The following is a 22,004-nucleotide window of genomic DNA, read 5'->3' as shown; positions in this document are numbered from 1 at the left end:
TGACAAGTGGTGCCAAAACAGAAACAAAGATTCAGGGAAAATGCTGGAGAAAAGAAATAAATGATAAAGAAAATAAGAATCAGTCTTTCACAACAGCTCCAAGGTCACACTGGGAAGTGATACAATTTTTTTTTTTTCATTTTCCCTTGGAATACAACAGATATTCTTTTTCATTCAACATGAACAGTGTCTCTCAAACACGTATGAGTACAATTTTTTTTTTTTTTTTTAACAAGAATACACGCACAAACATGTTTTTAAACTTTGTGAATTAATTTTAAAATCAGTCAGAAGCATCCGGGATATGAAGATGTTAGATGAAGTTCTACGGACAGAATAAAATAATCATTCGCCTCGCACCAAGGAGGCAGGTTTAAGAAATCATGACTCGCTGAAGCAAGGAGAAAGAGGGACTTTTCACACTGAACAACGTCCCAAACAAACAAACGCGTGTCTTGAATGAAGAGAGTCTAAAATGCCAGTCCAGAGCTGTCCGATAAGATTCCTCGGCGTGGAGGAAAAAAAAACGTGAAGAACAAAGATCGACAAGAGAAAAGTTTGTGAAATAAAAAAGTCAGAATGTTTGTTATTTTTCCTCAGAAGTTGAGGAAATGAAACACGAGAAGACAAGTGCAAAGTCTTATGTCACGTTGGTGGGATGATGAAGACGAACAGTGATGATTCATTTTTCTCTGTATTTAACCTGCGGCCGTGTTTTAGATGATATGAAGTCGGATGAGGCAGCAGAGATTTGCTGTGGCTGATCGGAGCGAATTTAAGTTTGACTGGTAGTGGTGCTGCAGTCATGTCATGGGGAAATGTCACCTTTGTCCATATTACTGAACAAAGAAAAATAGCTGTAGTCGCATATAGATAATGATGTATTCTTTTAAATGAACAAAAGTTAGGTTTTGAGTGATTTTTGTGGTCAAAATGCTAAAAAGAACAGATTTTAGCTAAATAACTACAAACACCACAGATTAACTCAGCTAAAAGTGATTGTAGCACGTTCATCTTTACTTTTTGCCACAAGACTTGCAAAGATTTGGCAGATTAGACCAACTAAGTAGTAAAAAGCGTTTGAAATGTTTCTGTTAAATAATTTGCTTACTACTTTTTCTTGACTTGTCAGGAAGAATTTCTCCTTCCCTCGTTCTAATACTGATATTACCAACAACCAGGGTTTGGTTGCAGTCCGAATGAATGGTGTACACAAACAGCAGCAGTCTTGTTGTGTGCTGTTCGACCAGTCATAAATAGTTGATTGGTTTCTAGGCCATCAGAAAGTACTACCTCAGGGACTTTCTATGGGCAGAAACTATGACTCAAGAAGCAAAACTTCACCTTGGTTCCTGTTGTTAAAGAACAGGTAAGGTCTGAAAGTCCCTCAGAATGTTACTGGAAAATTTCCTGCATTCAGGAAGGAAAGTAAAAAGAAAGTATACTGTAACTCTGACCCAGCACGTCACTCTAATTTAGTTTTCTCCATGACATGACTGCACCAGACCAAGCAGGGATCATGAAGTCTGACTGATAGTCTCGACTCGCCTTGTTGTGGTTACTGTTAGCTGGAGTGCTTGTGAATCCCTTCCAGGCGTGATGATGTCCGACAGACTGGTGGACGTCCTGGGCGGGTCCTCTCAGCAGCGATGACGGTTGATGTGTGCGTGGTTAGCGGGTGTCTGAGGAGGGCGGGTCTAGATGGATTTGGAGGAATCCTGTTTGCTGATGAGGACTTCCAGGAGCCGGAGTTTGGCCTTGATCCTCTTGTACTCTCTGTACTCCTCCATCATCGGCACCCGGTCCTCCTTCTGAACATTTCTATAGCAGAGGAGAGAGAGGGGAGAGTTAGCTTTCATTTTCATGTCCTGCTGAAGCTCGCCATTGAGCAATAAACTGAAACTCTAAAGTCCCTGTGGAGGCTGTTTGATTTTGACAAAGGTGGCAGTATTTTGCCAGAATCAGACCAATCAATCCAAGACATGAAGTATAAGGAACAAAAATTATCATCAGGCATGATTTCTGACTCTTTCGCTGCAACTGCAACCAACTGTTATTTTATTTACAGATACATTTTTTAATTTGTGAAAAAAGTGGAAAAATTTGCAAAACTTGTCTGACTAATGCTATAAAATATTCATTTTTCAGCATATTTTACTGTTTATTTACACATTTGTGAAGTTGGAATTAGAGAATGTTTGACAGTTATCAAAATATTTATTTTTCAGTCAATTAAAACCAATCATTTGCTCTACTCTGATGTACACTGACAGATTTGATTATGTGCACAACCCTCCTTAAGTCCAACTGGTGTTGATCAAACTAACATCAGTCTGGTGCCATTTCTGTAGTGAGCTTTCTTTTCTCACAGTTGAGCACCTGATTGTGACAGACTGGGTGTCTTCCCTTTACTTTTCCAGACTGCTCTGATTAATTACTGCAAAGTGAAATGAATCATCAATCAGTCACCTGCCAAGCTGGATGAGACAAATCCTTACGCATCTCCTCTCATTATCAATGTAGTTACAAGATGACAGTTTAAACAGGCGTCTCACTTATTAAATGCGTAGTCTTTGTTGTGTGATGTAGCTCCACCAGTGACTTATTTTTTTCAAGGAAAGCATATTTGTACAGCACATTTCAACAAGAAGGCAAATGTTTTTCAGTTGACTTGCTTGGCTCAATGAGGGCTAAGACCTTGTGTGATGAGTGTCTCTCCCACCTACCTTCCATTATGCTGATAGAAATCTTCTTCAAACTCTCTAATGGTCTTCCTCAGTTTCTTCTTCTCTGCACGGGCCTTCCACAGCTGTTCCAGCAGCTCTGGCCTAGAGGATGATGAGAAACATGAGGATGCAGTTGCACACTGTGCCATAAAACTAATACTACACTTAACTTCAATCTATATCACAAGGTAAGAATGGAGTTTTGGGGCTGGCAGACCTGAGATGCTTTATAATCACATTTATTCTCTCAACTCTGCAAGTTAACAGGAACCATTTGGAGCTTGACCCATTAAAAATGAGTCCAGGGAAGTCAGCAGGAAGTGAACTGTGGTGGCATGAAGGATCAGTTGTCAGGATTATTTCCAGGTAAGAGACCTGAATGTACAAACCTGATCTGATAAAGGAGATTAAAGGTGTGTGTCTGTGTTAACTTCAGCTATGAGCTTGGTGACATGTTAAACAGATTACAACCTGTGTTTTCCTCCTGTCTTACATTATTCCTGCTGCTGTCTGCAAAGTTAAAGATAATCAGAGCGTCTTTTACTCCAACGAGAAGAAGGCTGATATTAGTTAATACAATGTATAAAAAAAAAATAGGACACAAAATTGCCCTAACAGAATAATTAATCATGGTAATTAATCAACACAAAGCCTTTTTATCCCCCCTGCATTTTTAAGTTGTAGTGCACACTGTATGTAGTGTTAGACTCTTTTTGCTGTCAATCACCTGACACCCACAGAAATAAACAGATGTCTCTGTCAGAAATAATCTCTTAAAAAGCAGTCACCATGGAAACTTCCCCATATCCACATCCTCTTATTTGTGCTGTTTCTTTTTTCTGAGCTTATGTTTTGACATTTTTTGGACAGTTATAAGGTAAATGTCTCAAACACTTGCCCATGCTGTCTTTTATAAATGAAACATTTAAAACAGATGCAGCAAATGTGAAATTGCAAACTGGTGGTCTATTTTCAAGAAACAGGCCACTATTTTTCAACCCTAATTGTGGCCATTGGGACTAATTCTAAACTTGCCCTCACCATTGCTGTTAATTCCTTCAAGTTGAGAAACGACTCAAAACAAAGTCAGCGCAAGAAGCATGAGGCTCCTAATTTTAAAACTTATATAAATCTTTTCAAATGCTCGTCTCCGAGTCTAAATGCTGCCTGTTCTGTTTCTGGCGGTTTGTGTGAGGCTGTGGGTCACCGTCGACTCAGATTGTGCTCAAGAGCATTGACGTTAAAAAAAAAAAAAAAACGATTGTAATGTTATGTAGTAGACAAATATTGGATGACTGTTAGTCATTTCACTATGATGTCCGACCATATTTATTCAAACCAGACGACACAGATGAAGGATGGAGAAAAGTGTTTGAAATGATTTATGTAAAAGTGATACAGTGTTGCTGGAGTCTGTATTTTCACAAGCCCTATAACAGAGGTGGTGAGAAAGCATGACTCGTACTTGAAAAGGCACAATGGCGAGAATTAGACCCTGGTGGATTTTTCCTACAGCTGTCAATGTAAATAAAAGAACTGGTATCTGTGACTCAGGTGTTTTCCTGGTGCACATTAACTGTGTGGTTTGTTTGCTCTTACATGGATGAGGCATTGGAGCTGGAGAGTCGCAGGTCGAGCGCCAGCCTCCCTGACCCTTCCTCAAGCTTGGCTCTCATTGGACAGTCGCCGTCGCTGTCAGGTTGGTTCTGGCTCCTCACTTGCCTGTCGGTCGGGGACACAAGGTCAACGGCCATGATGACCTCGGAGCTCTGCATCTCCCCACCACTGCTCTCTCCCTCCTCTTCCTCATCTTCTTCCTCCTCCTCCCTCTCATCCTCCCTATCATCTTCTTCTCCACCACCACCTTTACGCTCGTCCTCCTCCTCCTCTTTGATCTCCTCCCAGAAATGAGCAGTTTCACCCTCTATGATTGGCTGGAGGGTCTGACTCCGCCTCTTACTGGAAGGGGACACCTGAGGGCGGTGGGGGGTGGGTTAAAGTGATGAGGAAGGGGGGTTATTTTAGATTATTAGTGAGTATGTTGCTTACATGGTAAAATAAATGTAACACTGACTTTACGTGTACTTACTGTGACAGGTGTGATGCTAACTCTGGTGAGCATCTGTTTGACCAATCTGTAGCGATCGTAGAGAGGCTTCACCACCAGACGTTCCTCTCTGGTCACCTGAGAGAGAGAGAGAGAGAGAGAGAGAGAGACAGAGCTGGTCAGAAAAAGTCTGAATGTGTTTTGATGAACTGACATCTAATCAGGATTTGTGATGTTGGTAACTTACCGGTCGACCGTGCAGGCCCTCATAGTGCAGCAGGTTCTTCTGCAGGACTGTCTTCTCACAGGACAACTGCTCCTTTGTCATCTTCTACAGAGACAGAAAGACAGACACAGTTAATCATGTAATAGCTGCTCTGCACTGGCGCCCTGTTACATTTAGAATTGATTTTAAGCTCCTCTTCCTTAATACAAAGGTGCGAGGACCCTATTGAAGCTCTAGTTATAATTATTATTGTTGTTAACAGTGATTAACAGTAACATTAACTCAGTACAGATTCTATTCCAATGCCTTGTGCAAGCTGCAGATATTAATATAATATTGCACAGCTGTGATCTGCCACAGTTTGTAAATGTGCATCGCTGAGCTCATTTTCAATGTCATGTTTCATGCCAATTCAAGTGTAATATTGTAAATTGAGATTATCTAACTCACACTTTTGCTTTGTGTTACAAATAAATTGTTAAATTAATTAATTAATTTTATTTCTGCAATTATGTTTTATCTTATCTCTGAAGCAAGTGAGGATCACTCAATGCCAGGCAGAATCCATCGACTGTTTTCTCAAAAGAGCCAAAAAGATCGTTCTATTTTCTAGGTCCTAAAGACCATACACACCTCTGCACAGGTGTTTTCAATTTGTGTGATTAGATTTTAATGGCTGACATTTCCCAAACTTAGTCTGTTTCACCTGTTCGGGGTGGACAACTTAAAAACTTGTCTCTTATTAGTACATGGAGTTTGGTGAAATAATGTAATTACCAGCACAGCTCCACACACCTTTTTTCTTAGCAGATGTCTAACCACAGTATTAAAGACATCTCTGGGTGTGCAGGGCCTTAAAGTGAGTTCTAGCAAAAATATCTTCTACTCACTTTGATGTCATCAGGCCAGCCGTCCTCCTGCCGCTTCCCTTTGACCCTGCGCTGGATCAGCTCCAGTGTTTCCTCCCTGGTGGGACGCTGACCTTTGACCTCCCCCGCTGTATCGCAGGCACCCTGATCCAGTGTGGAGCCAAAGCTCTTGGGCAAGGTGTTGCTCCGAGGACGAGTCTGGGGGCCGAGCTCGCTCTCTGCACGGTGTTTGGCATCTGAGGATGGAGGGATAAAGTGATGAGGAAGGAGATGAATGAAAAAAGGGGAGGGGATAGAGAGAGTAAAGTATAAAAGAAGGAACCAGGGCAGGTTGCAGAAAATGAGACAATGGGGAGAAAACCTTAAGTCTTCAGGCAGCACATAAAACATCTTTGATTGGACGATCAGCCATGCAGGAGTTTACTAGACAGCTGTGGTGGTTAAGGCGAGCTAATCACAATATGAGCATGCACACACACGCCCTCAACAAAAACACACACCACCACACTAAATAAAAGCCCAAATACAGCAAGCAAAAACCCTTTTCCTGAACATTTTCTAACAATGTATGATTGTAAAATTGTTCAAAATTCAGTCCCCTGGGGCAATCTAATGGGTTCAGGGACACGATGCTGCTGATTGTGCCGATTTTTAATTTAAGTTCTGTTCAGTTACGTACCACCGGTGCTCTCTCTTCCTTAGGCTGTACAGAAATATAACTTTAATAATAAAAAGTTTTAGTGCAGTTTTGTCACAATCAAATAAAATCTATTTTTTAAAGCCTAAAGAAAATACTCCACGTCTAAATGTGTATTTATCAATAAATACCTCAATCATATGTTTTTATTTTCAAACCAAAACCCTCGGCTTCCTCACGTTACTTCAGTCACACACACCGCTAGTTAACTATTAAGTGCCAACATGCTGTTTCAACAGGAAATACACAGAACAAAGAAGCAAGATGCTCTCACAGTGCCGCCTCATTGTGACTGTCAGTAATGTATGTAATGTCTACTTACTGAGGGGTTGGTACTTACTGAGGTGAAACGGTCTAGAGCTCAGGCCTGAGTAGGGGTGGAGCGGGGGGGTGAGTGTGTGATGGGGAGGTGAGCAGATAGAGGAGGAGGAGGAAGGGGAGGAGGGAGCATGGTGGCGTCTGTGTGAATGGAGCAAAGCCTGGTGCCTCAGCGTGCTTCTGGGTAAAAGGTGGTGCTGGCGTCCTGGTTGGCCGATCAGTCAGTCAATCAATCAATCAATCGGTCGTTGGGCGATAGGAGGACGACGAGGAGGAGGGAGGAAAGTGGAGAGCGGGTGCTCGCGTTATTGTTGATTTTCAATTTTGATTTGAAACAGAGAGAGAAATGTTTCGGCCACTGCGTTCTCCAAAAAGGAGAGCCGTCACCTCACAGAGGAGAGGTGGACGAGTGTCATTGGGGATTGTTCAGTATGGTGAAACGATGGACTGTGCTAGAGAAACTGCAGTGTAGTAATGGATTCATATTTATCAGATTCAGTGTATTAGATAATATTAATCAATTCACCCTCTTTTAATTCCCATGTAATAAGAAAGAACACCAGTTTACCAAAGGACAAAAAAAACACATTTCAAACTTTGGCATTTACTGATCAAAATTAAGGTTGTTTTGAAGATTTTTCCAATTATTTTGTAAAGGTGTTATGCATAAAGTATTTTCCACAGTTTCACCTTACTGAGCTCACCTCAGGTAATGAATGTGGGTTCACAAGGACGCACCAGCACATTGGAGGGTGGGAGCCACGCATATGAGAGCCACGTTAACCCCTGGCATGTGCGTGTCTGCTTATGTGTGTTAAACCAGCATACATGCGGTGCTGTTATAAAGGTCAAAGGTTAGGAGTGGGGAGGGTCAAGCTGTCCAGCATGGAACAGGATGGCACACAGACACTCTAACCCCGACACAAACACACACACACACACACACATTCACAGGAGAAAGAGCGAGTGGTTCTACCTTTAATCTGCCTGCGGATCTTGGTGAGGTCGGTCATCCACTTGAGGACTTTGGGGTTAGCTGCCTTGTCTCCATGAGAGGGCTGTAGGGAAACAGAGGAAGAACAATTTAATCAGTTAGCTTATGCTTTTACACAGCAAGACTCAAAATGCAAAATAATAAATTATCAGGATTTGAGACCCCATTCAGCACTGTGTAGGGATCCAATATAGATCAACCTCAGTGTCACCTCAGAGGTTTATGGCTACTTCAAAGCTGTTTGTTTCTGTTTCTCTTAATGTTTATTTATAATTTCAGACATAGTTTTTTATGCACCAAACCGGAACATTGGCTCTAGCTGAAAATAACTCATCTGAACCAATTAATGACAAAGTGAATAAACCCTATATTTCTGGCCTCATAAATCACTCTTTCTATTTTTCCATCGGCTTGTAGTGGTCTATGGTCCTGTGCAGTATTTATGATACATCAATGTAATTTATATTTTGGGCTTTTCATTATTTGAGGAGACAGAACAACTTAACGTACAGAGGAGGACCAGGAGGAGTTCTAAAGACTGAAATGTGATTGACTGCAGGATTTTTTGGTTGTTTCCATCAATATCAATATACACGTTCTATAGTTACTTCAAATTTATATTTCTACCTTATAGTTCCTCTCCTTCTCAAACTGCTCTTCAAACTGTTTGATTTTCTTCTTCAGGTGTTGTAGCTTCTTCGTGAGTTGGTGGGTCACTGAATCTCCTCCTCTCATCGCCTCTTTGGAGCCAAACGATGCTCGCCGCGGCCTGATCAAAGTGCACCACAAACTAGACATTCATGGTCTAACTTGGACCAAAGATTATACACTTAATTAGCACTGCTGGTTGTCTGTGCTTCATCGTACCTCTGTGCTTTGGTGGGTGAGGTGGCGTCTGGGTCCTGCTGGAGGAAGCGTTGGGCACCGTGCGCTCCAAAGTCGAGGAAGCGTCGGGCTAGAAGGTGAGGGTGGGAGCGTGAAGAAGAGGGGGAGGCGTCCTGCCCTCCCTCCCCCTCCTCATCCTCACCTTCCTCCTCCAGGGGCAGCGGGGGGAGAGGAACCATGCGACCAGCCAGGGGGGAGAGCTGTGCCTCTCCACTCTCGCTGTCATCCTGCCAGGATTTGTAAGCCGGGATGGGGTCTGGAGAGAGGAGGTAAGAAACAGAGAGAAGACGGCGTCAGAGCAAGTCAACGGAGGTCAGTGATAGAGGGAGAGAAAAGTCTAATTTAATCCCTGACTATCAAGAGTGTTGTAGGTAGTGTACATATCAATACACAAAAGCTGCCTGAGAGGGGGCTTTTGAGCTGAGACATTGAACCATAAATTAATTTTCTTCTTCAGTACCCTGCTGAGTCACTCACTTATTGTCAGTGCTATGCTAACAAGCTGAGTCAAGGGGAAAAAGGGAGAAAGGAGAGGGTGAAGGAGGGGTCAGAAAGATAATGAGACAGGGCTGAGACACAGAGGAGCAGAGTCAGGGGAAAAAGTGTATTCAGAGAGGAAAATGTGTCCTGATCAGTCACAAGTGAGCCTGCAGCAGGAGGGAAGAGCAAAGAGAGAAAGTAAAAGCAGACGTCTCATCAACTGATGGAAGGAAGAGTGTTTTACATGCAGGGATTTATTCATCATCAGTATGACACAAGCAAATTTAAAACTGTGAGAATATATTAATCAAGTTTCCATACTGTGTCCAAACCACAGAGCAACCAGCAGGAGGAAAATCAACAATAAAGGATGAACGGGAGGATGGGTTGACTGGTGAATGGTTGGGTTGATATGAGACTACTTACCTTGGCCTTCTTTTTGCAGATGCATACATGAGAAGTCTATGGGAGGGAGGTGGAGATGAGAGGGAGGTGACGCTGTTTGGATGGAGGGAAGACAAGGAGGAGGAAGAGGGGAATAAGAAGGAGGAGCAGAAAGAGGAGGGATAGGGAGAGAGGCAGCAGAGAAGAGGAGTGGTGAGGTCAATCATTCCTAACTTCACTCTCGAACATTCACTCAGTGTTTGTGCATATGTGTTTGGTATAAATGCAAAAGGAATGAGGTCACGTTTTTCCTCAGTCCCAACAGATATTCAACAGAATTATGGAGAAATAAAGGAGAAGGAAAGCCCCAACAGTTTTCTAATGGCCTAAAAGTCAGTTTTGGAAGTAAGACTGAAACTAACAATTATTTTCATTTTTGATTCATCTGCAGATTATTTTCTTGATTAACTGATTAATCATTTAGCATTAATTTCTCACACATGAGAAGCTCGAAGCTCCAATTTCTTCCTAAAAATTTAGAAATAATTATTCAATTTGAATAATAGTTGAATAATAGATTAACCAACTAATTGTTCATTAATTTGAAGATTCAGTTATAAATACTGGGGGCGTTTAAGTCTCAGAGTCAAAAAAGTTTTAATGGTATCCAAGACAACAACAGTACTCTACAGGTGACTCAAACCTCAAATCATACGGACTAACATTGCAGAATAACTGCATTCTACTAAACTGGGAGAAAGTAAATAATTTAGAGACAAGGATATAATGTGTTTTGTAGATTAATAATTAAATAAATCAAAAGAAAATGAGATAATGTAGAGAACCATGAGAAGAGCCCATCCTCTCTCAGGCACTATTTCAATTACTTGACACTATCTGAAAATATTGCAAAATAATTTACACTTTTTGTTTGTTTTGCTGGTGAACACAGAGCGTGCTGGTATTGCTGAGACAGGGAGATTTTATACCTTCCCACTGGTTGTCAGGAAAGAGTTGGAGGTGGGGGTTGTGGCCAGAGTTTGGTTGGCATGGCGACAGGTGATTCCTATTGGTCTCGCTGGTGTTGGCGTTCTGATCGCAGCGGCATGAACTCAAGTCCTGGAGGGAGAGAGAGCGAGAAGCATTAAAGAAACAAATAAGAGATGGAAGAAATGAAGAAAATAGATGCAACTAACTGAAGATAACGGCAGGAATGTAAGGGAGAGTGGATGGAGGACAGAAAGAGAGCAATGAATTAGAAAAGAAGGAAAATTGAAGGAAAGTACAGTAGGTGGAGAGATGGTGTGGCAGAAATTTGGAGCAATATTTTGCTAAACGTTTTCACAGATCATACACATACACTGTGATGCATTCCCACATACTGATACTTACACAGCTTATAGTGTCGGTCTGCTCCATGGTGTCACAGGTTTGATTGTCCTGCCTGAAATCAAAGATAAGAAACATAAGATATACCTAAAAATTGATGACTTAAATTAATGAACAAAATACTCTACACACACAACTCTCTGTTGTGTCTACTGATCTATCAATCATGTCGTCCTGCCTATTAACTTTTGTCCATTTTACCTGAATAGGCGTGAAACAGTATTAAAGCAGTGGCTGCCTGAACCAGTTTTACAGTTTTAACGCTACATGTCAAATCGAACGTAGCACATTATCTATGTTTGTTAACAATCACAAGCTGGAGCCATAATACAGCATGAGATATGATGCAGCGTAAAAAAGGAACTTCGGCTGAGACAGCATGTCGAAGTGATTTAGAAACGTGAGGTGTCAAGTGATCAGTGCATGACAACATCACTGCCCCTTGTTTGAACATGTTAAAGAAAAAGAATTCCACTCTCTCTGGGAAAGAGGAAAGTCCTCTCTTCACATCACTGACATTCACTAGATTCACTACATATAACACACACATCTATCTACCTCGTCCAAATTAAGTCTAAATTTAGTCCAAATGTGTTTGATCTTTTAAACTCTTAATTCGACTCTCGAAAAATGAAAAACTAGAATAAAAAAGCATCTCACTCTGGTGAAGTTACTTGTTATTTGTTGACTTGAGCTAAAACGGAATTCACTGAAGGCTTAAAAGTAAACTATACATTAGGTAGCTCACCTGGCAGTACTGATGTTGTTCTCAGCATCTCTGACAGCCTCTGCATCCAGGTCCATTCCTAAGCTCTCCTCCAGGGTGGCACCAGAGTCCGGTGAATCCTGGAAGAAAACACCAGAAAAGATTTCAGATTAATTTTCTTGTTTTTATGATTGTTTATAAGAATTGGAGTTGCACACAACTAGGAGAGCAGAGCATGAGATATAAATGGGCAAGAATAGAAACTGTGTTAAATTGGGACTCTAACAGAAACAGGTGCATCCCTATTCTTGGAAACCACACACAGCATGTGTGTAGTTTCACTTCTTTTGAGAAGCAATCTTAGATAAAAATAAATGGCACAAATAAATATTCAAATGTGGCGGCCCTACCCATGACCGCTCATAAAGATGACCCTTAAATTACTCAGGAAACAATGAGGTAAACAGTATGTTAATCTCATTATTAATCGTCTTATCTCGCTTCCCCTTTTCAGTGCAAAGCTCCAATATATGAAAAAATCCCAAGGTCAAGGAGAAGGGGTTTTACCATCATTACTGCTAGACTTCAAAACTATTTATCCAACCCTCCCCAAAACTGGTACGTTTCATTGGAACCATTTAAATAATACTACACTGTTACTGAACACTGGAGGTTAAGGTCATACACTAAACTAAACAGAAATGTTGTGAGCCTTCATGAAGAGGCAGCTATCACATGACTGCAGAATTAATGAGTTGTAGTAAAGAGCAGTATGATGTCTCAATGTATATGCATATCAGTGTGAATACCTGTTATATAAAGAAAGTAAACAGTGCATTGTGAGCATTGGGGCCTGGTGCTCATGCATGCCTTTGTGATCTATTTAAAGTTGGACCCAGATTACTGTTTACAGAAATGACAGGATTCTCATCAGTCCCTGGACACATCTCACTCTGACCGCCATGTTGCCTGCATCTCTTCACCCCTCTCCTGCCGTCTGGACTCTAAAATGGCTCTTGGGACAAGAGCCACTGAGGCTCAAAGGGGGTAGTAGTAGTATCAAGGGGTTTTCCACTGTGACAAGACTTACTAAAAATGTATGTGACGAACACTGAAAAAGAAAAGAGGCACCTTGACTGCCTTATGTCCTGCCAGGATCTCCATGATAAGAGACAAATCTGTAAGAAGCCTGGCCGTTATATTTAGTTGTCAGATCAAGTCAACTCTGAAATCAGCCGTTTATCATTAAAAATATATCACCACAATCACAGACCTGTTGTCCAGACATGACCTTGAAAAGCTGATTAACGATTTCCAGTCAGTTTTAGAAGTGATTTAACAATCATCTTACTTGGTTTTAAATCAGTCTACAGGTTTGGCCCTAAATGGATCTACTAGATCCTCCAGATCATCGGGGACTGGTCTATTAGTTGTCCTTTGGTGTTTTTATTTAATCTTGTCCTGGGTATGAAATGTGCTAGATAAATGAAATTAATGAACTTGCCTTGCCTAATAGTTTGTCATCAAGAATGTCATCAGGAATGCTAACAGAGGTAAAAAAAAAAACAAACATCTGGTATCATTTTGAACTTGTTTCAATTTCTGGGAGGTCAGTGTTTCCTCAGCGATGCCAGCATGACGACATGTCCCGCATATGCTGTACCATGATGGCAGGACATAAAAAAATTTACCCAAATGTTGAGAATCTATGTACCTCCAGGGGAAACGATCAATTTCACAAAGTTACAAAAAGTGGACATTGCAAACCCTCTCTGGGTAAACCTCTGATAGATTTCTTTCACCTCTTTCACACTGAAAAAGCTTCTTCTTTTTTTTTTTTTTTTTTTTAAATATACGTCATTCCCTCATGACTTGATGTTAGTTAGAACAAGACACAGTCTGTATGCATTTGTGTATTCATTGATGATCTGTGTGTGTGTGTGTGCGTGTGTGTATTTGTGCAACAGGCTTGTTGTTTTCTCTGCTTGCTGCCCTGGTAGAATTCTAGCTATTGTAACAATCAGAGCAGGACAAAGATGGATTGTGGTGATAGTAACAAACATTCAGCCTTCGAATGAACCGACACACTGAGGCTGGAAGGAGGTCAGTTGTGGGAAATATGCTGCCAGCCCACACAGAAACTGGTTTGGGTCTGTGCATTGTGTGTTTAGAGGGAAATTTCCATGGTGTGAGTGTGTGTTGTCAAATATTTTCACTTTCAATTTCTGTACATAGGCAAGACAATTATGCTTTGCCATTGTTCCATTTACGTTAACATTTAATAAGCGTGTGAACATGGGTGATTCTGTGCTGTTTCTGGCTGTGTGCATGCTTGATGTCTATTAGGATGCGAGCTAAAACACTGACAGGGTGTTTGTGAACATGCAGGTGTATGTGTGGTATAGGTTTATGTGTGTGTTGCTGTGTCACCAACAGACCTGTGTGACGGTCTGGCTTTGTTGTATGTGTTGCTCATTTTCTGTGAGTGGGGTATCCCCTTCTGTGTCGCAGGGACTGTCCTCAGGGTCCGTTTGTTGTTCCTCATCTCCATGGCAACCCTCTTCAGCAGGCTCACTGGGACTCACCCTTGAAAATAACATTCAAAAAGTAAATGAAATGTGGTAAGTACTTTCATTTTAAATATAAACTAATAACTGTAACACTTCGCTATGCAGGTGCAGATAAAACTGTCTATTTTAGTATGTGGAGCAAAACCTTAATGATGTCATGTCTCTTTGATGTTGGAAACCACAAATTCCTTTACATCTTGTTTTGTCTTGGAGGTGACTGCCAACTTGAACAGCTGCTCGTTTCAACAAGTACAATTTGCTTATTAACAACACTACTGTCAACATGTTTACTGGCAACCTGAGCCATCCGATTGGCTTTGTGCCTTTGTACACAGTGTTCACTATGTCAAATATGTTTCTCTAAGGTCATTCAATGCCACTTTCAGCCACCCAGGAATATGTGTAACGCATGTTTCTACCAGCAGGTGAAACTTCAAAGTCTTCCCAAAGGTGTGTAAAAAATGTCGTGGCAAGTGCTTAATCTTGATATAAACTTCTCATATTGTACACATTTCCATGATTATAAAGCAGGTCTAGGTGCTATATAAATACTGTGAAAATATCAAAGTGCTCATTCCACAGGGAAATGCACACAGCCTTTATTCAGAAACTGAGCCTTAAAACAAGCTGTCAGGACTTCAGTAACTTTGTGATGTCACAACTATACAGCCAGCACTTTCAGGTATGCCCCCAGCACGGCCCACCTGTCCAACCTGCTGTTTTAACTTTATTAACAACACAACACCAAGCAGTCATTCTGTCAATGGTTTAGCGAGCCACAAGTCAGAAAAATGTTGAGGAAACACTGCACAACTGTTGGATGGAAAGCCAAACAGTTATATTATAGACCAGGGGCTAAAGTATAAGTATATAGCATTTAGGTTCGAATTTTGAACACTCGAACGTTCGAAACGCTGACTGACTATCTACATTTGAAGGAACTGTGAGAGAGATTATGTAAAACTGTATTGAGATGGTTTTAAAACCACAAATATATCTTCTTATGGATATAAAAAGTTCAAATAAAGCAGGAAAAATTTCAAATATGGGACCTTAAGTGCTTTTGGTTTTTTGTGTATGTCTGTATTGTATTGTATGTTTTTGTGTGTGCATTCTCACCCCGGGCTGTCGTAGTTGCTGAGGTCTTGGTCGATGGAGGTTTTCAGCTCAAAGAAGTGCTGCTCCACTGCAGCCCTGATGGTTCGCTGAATTATCCTGGGAAAACACACAAACATACATTCACTTGATTAATTTTACAGATATTCCTATGTGTATTTACATGTTTTTCTACTGTGTGTGGTGTGGGAAGATGCATTATGTTTTGACTAAAAAGCGTATTTTATATAACATGTTTTTATGTTTTTATTGATTCTTGATTCTAGCGTCTGTAAAAATACACAGGTAGGCTAACAGATTTTTGTGACACCTTAAAATACACCTTAACATTTATTTAGCTCATAAGGGTGACCTCAGTGGACATGAAGCTTTGAAAATATGTGCAACTTTGTATGGTATGTCCTGTTTGTCTAGTCTGCTAAGTGTTGTTCTGTCACTGTGTGTATGTTTTAATTGTGACCTGTTAAGAGACTGCAGATGAAAATTAACTTTAAGCTCTGTTTAAATCCATGTTTTATAATGAGTAACAATGGAGTCCATGTTTCTTCACTGGAATGAGTTTAGTTCAACTGTAATGAGGGTAAACTGTCACAGCTCAGTTTACTGATGAGTTTGTCTACACAGCACCAGAGCTAAAGATTTACCTTTACTACTTTGAATGAGATCCTGTAACCATGTTTTTGTTCAGCAGTGGTGGGACTGGGAAAAAATAAACAATCCTATTTCCTCTAATTGATCAGAACAAAGACTGATCACTGTAATATTTGAACATTAAAGTTAAATAAAGTAATACGTGTAATGCTCTCCGTTGTCTTCAATTGCTGAGTTGTCTCTACATGAGATTAATTTATGTGCTCTTCTGTTCAGTTATAGTGAATCCAATAAGCTCAGTGGATTGTTCAACCATTTAATTAAGATCTTTGATTTCAGAGGAAGGTTTGCCAGTGCCCAGTAATGATGTGCAGGTTAAAACCTTCACCTCTGGAACCACATGTAATCCTCCTCACATAATCCTACCTGTCATCAACCTCTATTAATGAATAGAAAGAACTCCACTAATGAATTAACAGACTAATGGCTGTAGCTTTAAAATCCAAACCAGTCTGTTTAGTTCCTTGCCTAATACAGAAATACATCTGGCAATGAGGTTTATGTAGTAAGAGACAGTTACTTAAGGTTAGTAATGTATCAAACATTTTGGAAAGCCTGATAATCTATGAAATGTTTTATTTTCCATTCTGGGCTATTTGACAAATCCTTATTAAGTCAATAACCTGGTCTTGTCCTAAAAGGATTAATAATGCTTAAACGAGAGCTGGAGAGGAGAGGACATTACAGCCTTTAAAAGGTAACAGCAGCAGACACACTCTGACCTCTGCTACACTGACATGCAACAGTTGATCCACAGGCTCTAGTAAGATTTTATTCAGCTTGCTTTATTTACTGGACCACGCGTGTGTGATCATCATCTATTCTTTCGTCATTCACTTTGGCTTCTTGCATTCTGTTAGCTTTGTCTCTCCTCCAGCTTCAACAGTAGTAAAGGTTGAAAACCTGGTAGAAACAGACATAGACTGGGAAAACTCCCAGCTCACTCCAACTCCTCCACACCAACTGCTCTCCTGATGGATTGTAGTTCATCTGGTTTAATCTATGGTTTTCTCTGTACATTAATAGTATATGTAACATTTCTACTCTTTAGTTAAATTTGCTCTGTGCCACCACATGGAATATAGGCACAAACAAAGTTACATGATTTTAAATGGAAGACTTGGAGCTGGATCATAACTGTGTTTGGCTTTCACAACTATGTCCATTTAAGGCAAAATCTCATAAATGTGCTGGGCTCAGGTCAAATGAATGTGTGCGAGTTGTGGATATATCAGCCAAACACACACCTTTGTGGACACATTTCCCTGGACCACATGCCCACTTTCGCCTGTAGCAGCAACTCTGGCTCTCGCTGCACGAAGTTCCACTAATAATAACTATCCATCACACACAAACACAGCTCCGAGTACTCATACAAAACACACACACACATTGCCCAGAAAAGCACTGTATTTTATTGTTGCTATTGTCTACGTTTTGTCTGAAACAGAGGACAGGCCTTTTGAACACATCCTGGGAACCAGAGGAAAGTGAAGATGTTAATTACGCCACCGAGGCCCTTGCAGCTAACTAACGCACTTCTGGAAATGTGCTAACAGTTAATGTGCTTGTGTGACACCTAGAAGCCAGTCGAACATCTGGTAGGGTGCTATAGCAAATCAAATGATGTGAGAAAATGTACAGCACACACTATCTGTTTCAGACTGTTTACAGCAAAGCAAACCAACTGAGTCCCTCATCTATTATATTACCAGATAAAATTACTACAGCTTGTAGGTGACATGATATCTATCTAACAGACCCCATTATATTCAGTTTACAATGATATTTGACAAACAAAAGCAGAAAATCCTCTCATTTTGGAAGCTGGAATGATCAACTCAACTCAGTTATTTCTCATATTTTCAGTTTTCACTTTCAGCTCTAAACTATTTATCCAATCGTCTGCTTGGAATTTCATCTTGCACAGGTGTTTGTTTATCTAGATGAAATCTGACTTATTTATGACTTACTGTCACCAATACTTACTGATTTATTACCTTCTGATTTATTTTGTAAACATAAAAAGCTAAGCCAAACAGGTCTTTCTTGGCATGTTGAAAATTATGAAAGAAGCCACCCTGAAAGAGAAATGATGTGCCACTCGGCTGAAACAATTATTCATACAACCAGTCCATCAGCAGAATATTAATTTGATAAATGATTAATTATTTAAGTAATTTTTAAGCAAGACTACCAAACACTCCCTTTTCCAAGCTTCTAAAATTGTGATGATTATTCTCTTCCATACAAATAAACTGAATATTTTATGGTATTAAACTGTTGGCCCAGATAGAACAAACTATTTGAAGATGTCACATTTAAAAATTTTAATTTTTTAAAAATTGTGATGAGATTTTCTTCACTATTTTCCGGAATCTGAGAGACCAAAAATCATGAGCAGGTCAATCGATAATAAAAATAACTAGTTGCAGCCTTATACTATGTTGATGTCAACAGATGCAATTGGTGAAAATGAGTATGTGATTATTTTTGATAAGACCTTTTGCAGCCATTTCATGTGTTATTCCTGAGCAATGAAACAGCTTGTGTTAGTGCCCTCAAGCCTTCAGGTCACTTAAGTCACATAAATGTACAGCACCATAGAAAATGATTTTATTCCGCTTGCGTGTCATGCAGTAAAGAAGCAGAGGCCTGGAAGTCATGTGATTGCTGAGTTCATGTCCTTAGGGCAGTGAAAGCACCAAGCAATGCAAAACGTTTTAGTTTGGCTTAATAATCAAAACACAAGGTCAGCTTTCCTCCTTATTACTTCCTCTTTAGCTCTTAACTCGACTCTTCCCAGCGCTGCCAGCCCTTCATCCGTCTTCATTCCTGTTGTTTTATCTGCCTCTGGAGAAGATAGTCCTATTGTCCCACTTCACACTTCACCTAACCTAAGTCTGTCTTTTACCCCTTGTTTGCACTTTTTCTATTATTCTCTTAATAAAAATTGCAGGATATAACTGCTTGCTTGGTGCTTAGAATTTTTCCGATTAGTTTCTTAGGTAGCTAGAATTTTAGGTGTGTGTATGAGTGTGTGTACATAGAGAATAGCCTTTTTATGTTATCATGAGTGGATAAAATTACAGGAGTGTTTGTGTGGACTTACTCAGCAGAGTCAGCAGGCAGGATGGATATAGGGGAGAGGTTGGAGCTGTAGAGGAAGAGAGAGAGAGAGAGAGAGGGGAAAAGGACAACATGGTCAGAACATTGTGTACTCCTCGAATCCCTCCCCATACTGACATGAAATGACCTTGGAGGGTGTGTGTGTCAGACAGCAAGAGCCAAAACAGCAAAGAAGAATGACAATAATGATGTTACATCTGAATACTGTGAGTCAGAGAGACAAAGAGAAGATCAAGCACTGAGCAGCACAAGACACAAGAAATCTCTTGTGTCAAAAGGCCATCTCAGGAAATGCACCGCGCACACACACACGCACACAAAGCTTCAGTCAGTGGCGCCACTCTGGGTGGGCAGATTGTTATTTAGGCTACAGAGATTTGCTAAACCCTGCTGATCAGATAGAAGGGTGTGTGTCATGTCATATTTGTTCTTCGATGTTCCTCTCTAAGCAAGTGTGTGTGTGCGCGCGCACGTATGCATATGAAACTAGGAGGCGGCTGAGATGTGCCCGTTGATTCAGCAGCCTGCCGCTGGCCTTTCAAACAGACTCAGTGACAGGCACGCAAGGACTCCAGATTTATATAACACCTCTATATACACACACACACACACATACACACACACACACAACAATAATACAAGGTCACTCAGACTATGCCCAAGAGCATGGGTAAATTTCATAAATACTGTGTGTGTGTGTGTAAAGGTGTGTGGGTGGGTGTGTGTGTGTGTGTGTGTGTGTGTATGTGTGTGTGCACGCACACACACATACACACACACTCCTAATGCAGCAAGAAGTCTTCAGGTAGATCGATAAAGGCTGAATTATTAATGGCAGATAGGAAACGATAATACCCTCCATCTTTATTCTTCTTTATCATCTTTTCTTATAATTCCTTCTCTAGTTTCATGCTATTCTTGCCATCTTCCCTCAGCTGCTTTTCAACTCTTTTCTGTCCTCCTCTCTCTCTTCATTTGCATCCTTTCCTTCAATTATGACTTCTTTCAGTTCAATTTGCTCTCTGCACAGTCCACTTTTCTCCACAGTTTTCTCCATTTACTTATCACTTTATTGATTATTCTCACCTTTCTCTTTAACCTGTTCTCCCTCCCTTATGCCATCTTTTCCTTTCTCTCATTCCACCCCATCACATATTCATATCATCTCTACCCTTTGCTCATCTTTATCTCATCTTTATCTCATACTCTCCCTTCCCCACCTTCCTCCCTCGTATTTTTCCTCTTGAATCTCCTCTCCTCCTCCTTTGCTTCTGACTGACTTTGAATGTAACAAGCATCTCATATTCCCTTTCTGACACTGTTACCTTGATCATGTTTGTGTGTTTGATGAGAAAAACAAAAAGAGAAAGAAAGCTGCTAGTGTTGCAGATAACACAAAAAAATTGCCAAAATATAGCAAAAAAACAAAAAACAAAAACAGTAGTTCTTTTTTTCTCTTGCCCTCCCCAGTTGATTAACTTGGATCATTTTGTAACAGCATCTACAGTATTTTGTCTACCTCCAAAATCTTACATATATTTTTGAATCAGTGATTATCCGGCCTGAGTTTACATTACATCCTTTGTCATTTGAGGTTCTCCTCTCTTTTCTTTTCCTGTTAGTTTAAATGTGGACCTGCCCTTTAAACAGTAACACCCTGCAGGCTCCCTACAGCAGAGACTGTCTCGTTGAAGGCACAGATAACAGCATCTGACAGCAGGCTCTCCTGCTGAGTTCTACAATAAAGGAATCATGCTGGGTGGCTGCATCACTAACAATAGATGCTTGATAGGACCCTCAAGGACGTTACATAACCTCCATGGGCCTTAAGCAGCAAAGATAATGTCTGATCTTACACCATTTTGGCCCCGAGGACTTGAACTAAAACCGTTGTTGGGCCCTTTGGGATGTTCTTGCCCTCCTCAAGCTCCCTAAGCAACAAAGATAACATTTCTGTCAGCGTTAGTTGAGTCTTAAAGGACCATACAAGACACCCTTTGTAGAGCCCTTTAGGGTATTTCTTCCCTGGCTAGGACTCTTTGAAGGGCAAACAGGCTCATGGAGAATTCTAGGTCCCCGATGTCGTAACGAGTGGTTTTGAAGAGGTTTTGATTATGTCTCAGGATGGAATGTTTCATGCAGTTTTCTTTAACTAATCAAGCAGCATAGCTGTCTTACTAACACACATGCTGTACTCCATTAGGACAGAAGGGAACAATGTGCCTTGCAAAGCACTTTTGGTTTCTATCTCACACATCATTAACTGGCTTTTAACAAAAGTTGACAAAGAGATTGACATTTCCAACAATTTGAAAAATATTGAATGTTATGACCAACATTAGCTACTTTTCCCAAAAATATCTAAAATATAACAACATATAATACTAGTGATATGATAATAATGGTCTAAGCTGAAGATGAAGATCCAAGTTGAATGCATCCTCCAAATCATTTTATGATATATAAAAGGTTAAGAATTTATTTCTACTGTAGTTTATGGCCTAAAGCTGCCACATGTACGAGGGTGCCAAGAGAGCACTAGTTGGCTAATAAAGGCTTGGCTTTCAAAAGTTCTCCATGTAGGTCGGATTAGATCAGCACCTGCCCTGCGGGCACGGCAGCAGTAGTAGCCAAAGACAGAGATAAGACGTTGATAATGTCTGAAGGAGTCACACCTTAGGCCAGCAGTGTGTTGGCAGTAATACAGTGAAACATTTAACAGTGACCAAAGTAGACAAATACTTTTTTTAATAATGTCACTGTTGCTAAAAAATAGTCAAAGTTTTATTTAGCCAGTAATGAATGACTAAAGATGGA

At 40.5% G+C, this 22,004-nt stretch overlaps 1 protein-coding gene across 1 annotated transcript in view; it reads right to left on the bottom strand.

Moving 5' to 3' along the window:
• Window positions 1–213: 213 nt before the first annotated feature.
• The window catches only part of fam13b (family with sequence similarity 13 member B), a 77,127-nt gene continuing 55,336 nt past the window's right edge, over window positions 214–22,004 (bottom strand). Inside the window, exons 8-24 of the mRNA XM_022759890.1 lie at window positions 19,171–19,215; window positions 15,411–15,506; window positions 14,160–14,307; window positions 11,764–11,861; window positions 11,019–11,070; window positions 10,616–10,745; window positions 9,669–9,740; window positions 8,745–9,018; window positions 8,505–8,667; window positions 7,860–7,941; window positions 6,906–7,088; window positions 5,890–6,104; window positions 5,021–5,104; window positions 4,816–4,911; window positions 4,326–4,699; window positions 2,727–2,828; window positions 214–1,821 (exon numbers count right to left, since the gene is read on the bottom strand). Of these exons, the coding sequence (XP_022615611.1) occupies window positions 1,698–1,821; window positions 2,727–2,828; window positions 4,326–4,699; window positions 4,816–4,911; window positions 5,021–5,104; window positions 5,890–6,104; window positions 6,906–7,088; window positions 7,860–7,941; window positions 8,505–8,667; window positions 8,745–9,018; window positions 9,669–9,740; window positions 10,616–10,745; window positions 11,019–11,070; window positions 11,764–11,861; window positions 14,160–14,307; window positions 15,411–15,506; window positions 19,171–19,215 (2,338 nt within the window). The 3' untranslated portion in view covers window positions 214–1,697. The remainder of the gene's footprint in view (window positions 1,822–2,726; window positions 2,829–4,325; window positions 4,700–4,815; window positions 4,912–5,020; window positions 5,105–5,889; window positions 6,105–6,905; window positions 7,089–7,859; window positions 7,942–8,504; window positions 8,668–8,744; window positions 9,019–9,668; window positions 9,741–10,615; window positions 10,746–11,018; window positions 11,071–11,763; window positions 11,862–14,159; window positions 14,308–15,410; window positions 15,507–19,170; window positions 19,216–22,004) is intronic.

This window comes from Seriola dumerili, unplaced genomic scaffold (assembly GCF_002260705.1).
Source record: "Seriola dumerili isolate Sdu_G_001 unplaced genomic scaffold, Sdu_1.0 BDQW01000331.1, whole genome shotgun sequence".
NCBI lineage: Eukaryota > Metazoa > Chordata > Actinopteri > Carangiformes > Carangidae > Seriola > Seriola dumerili.
Note: the sequence above shows the minus strand (reverse complement) of the source record. Positions and strands in the feature narration are given on the sequence as shown.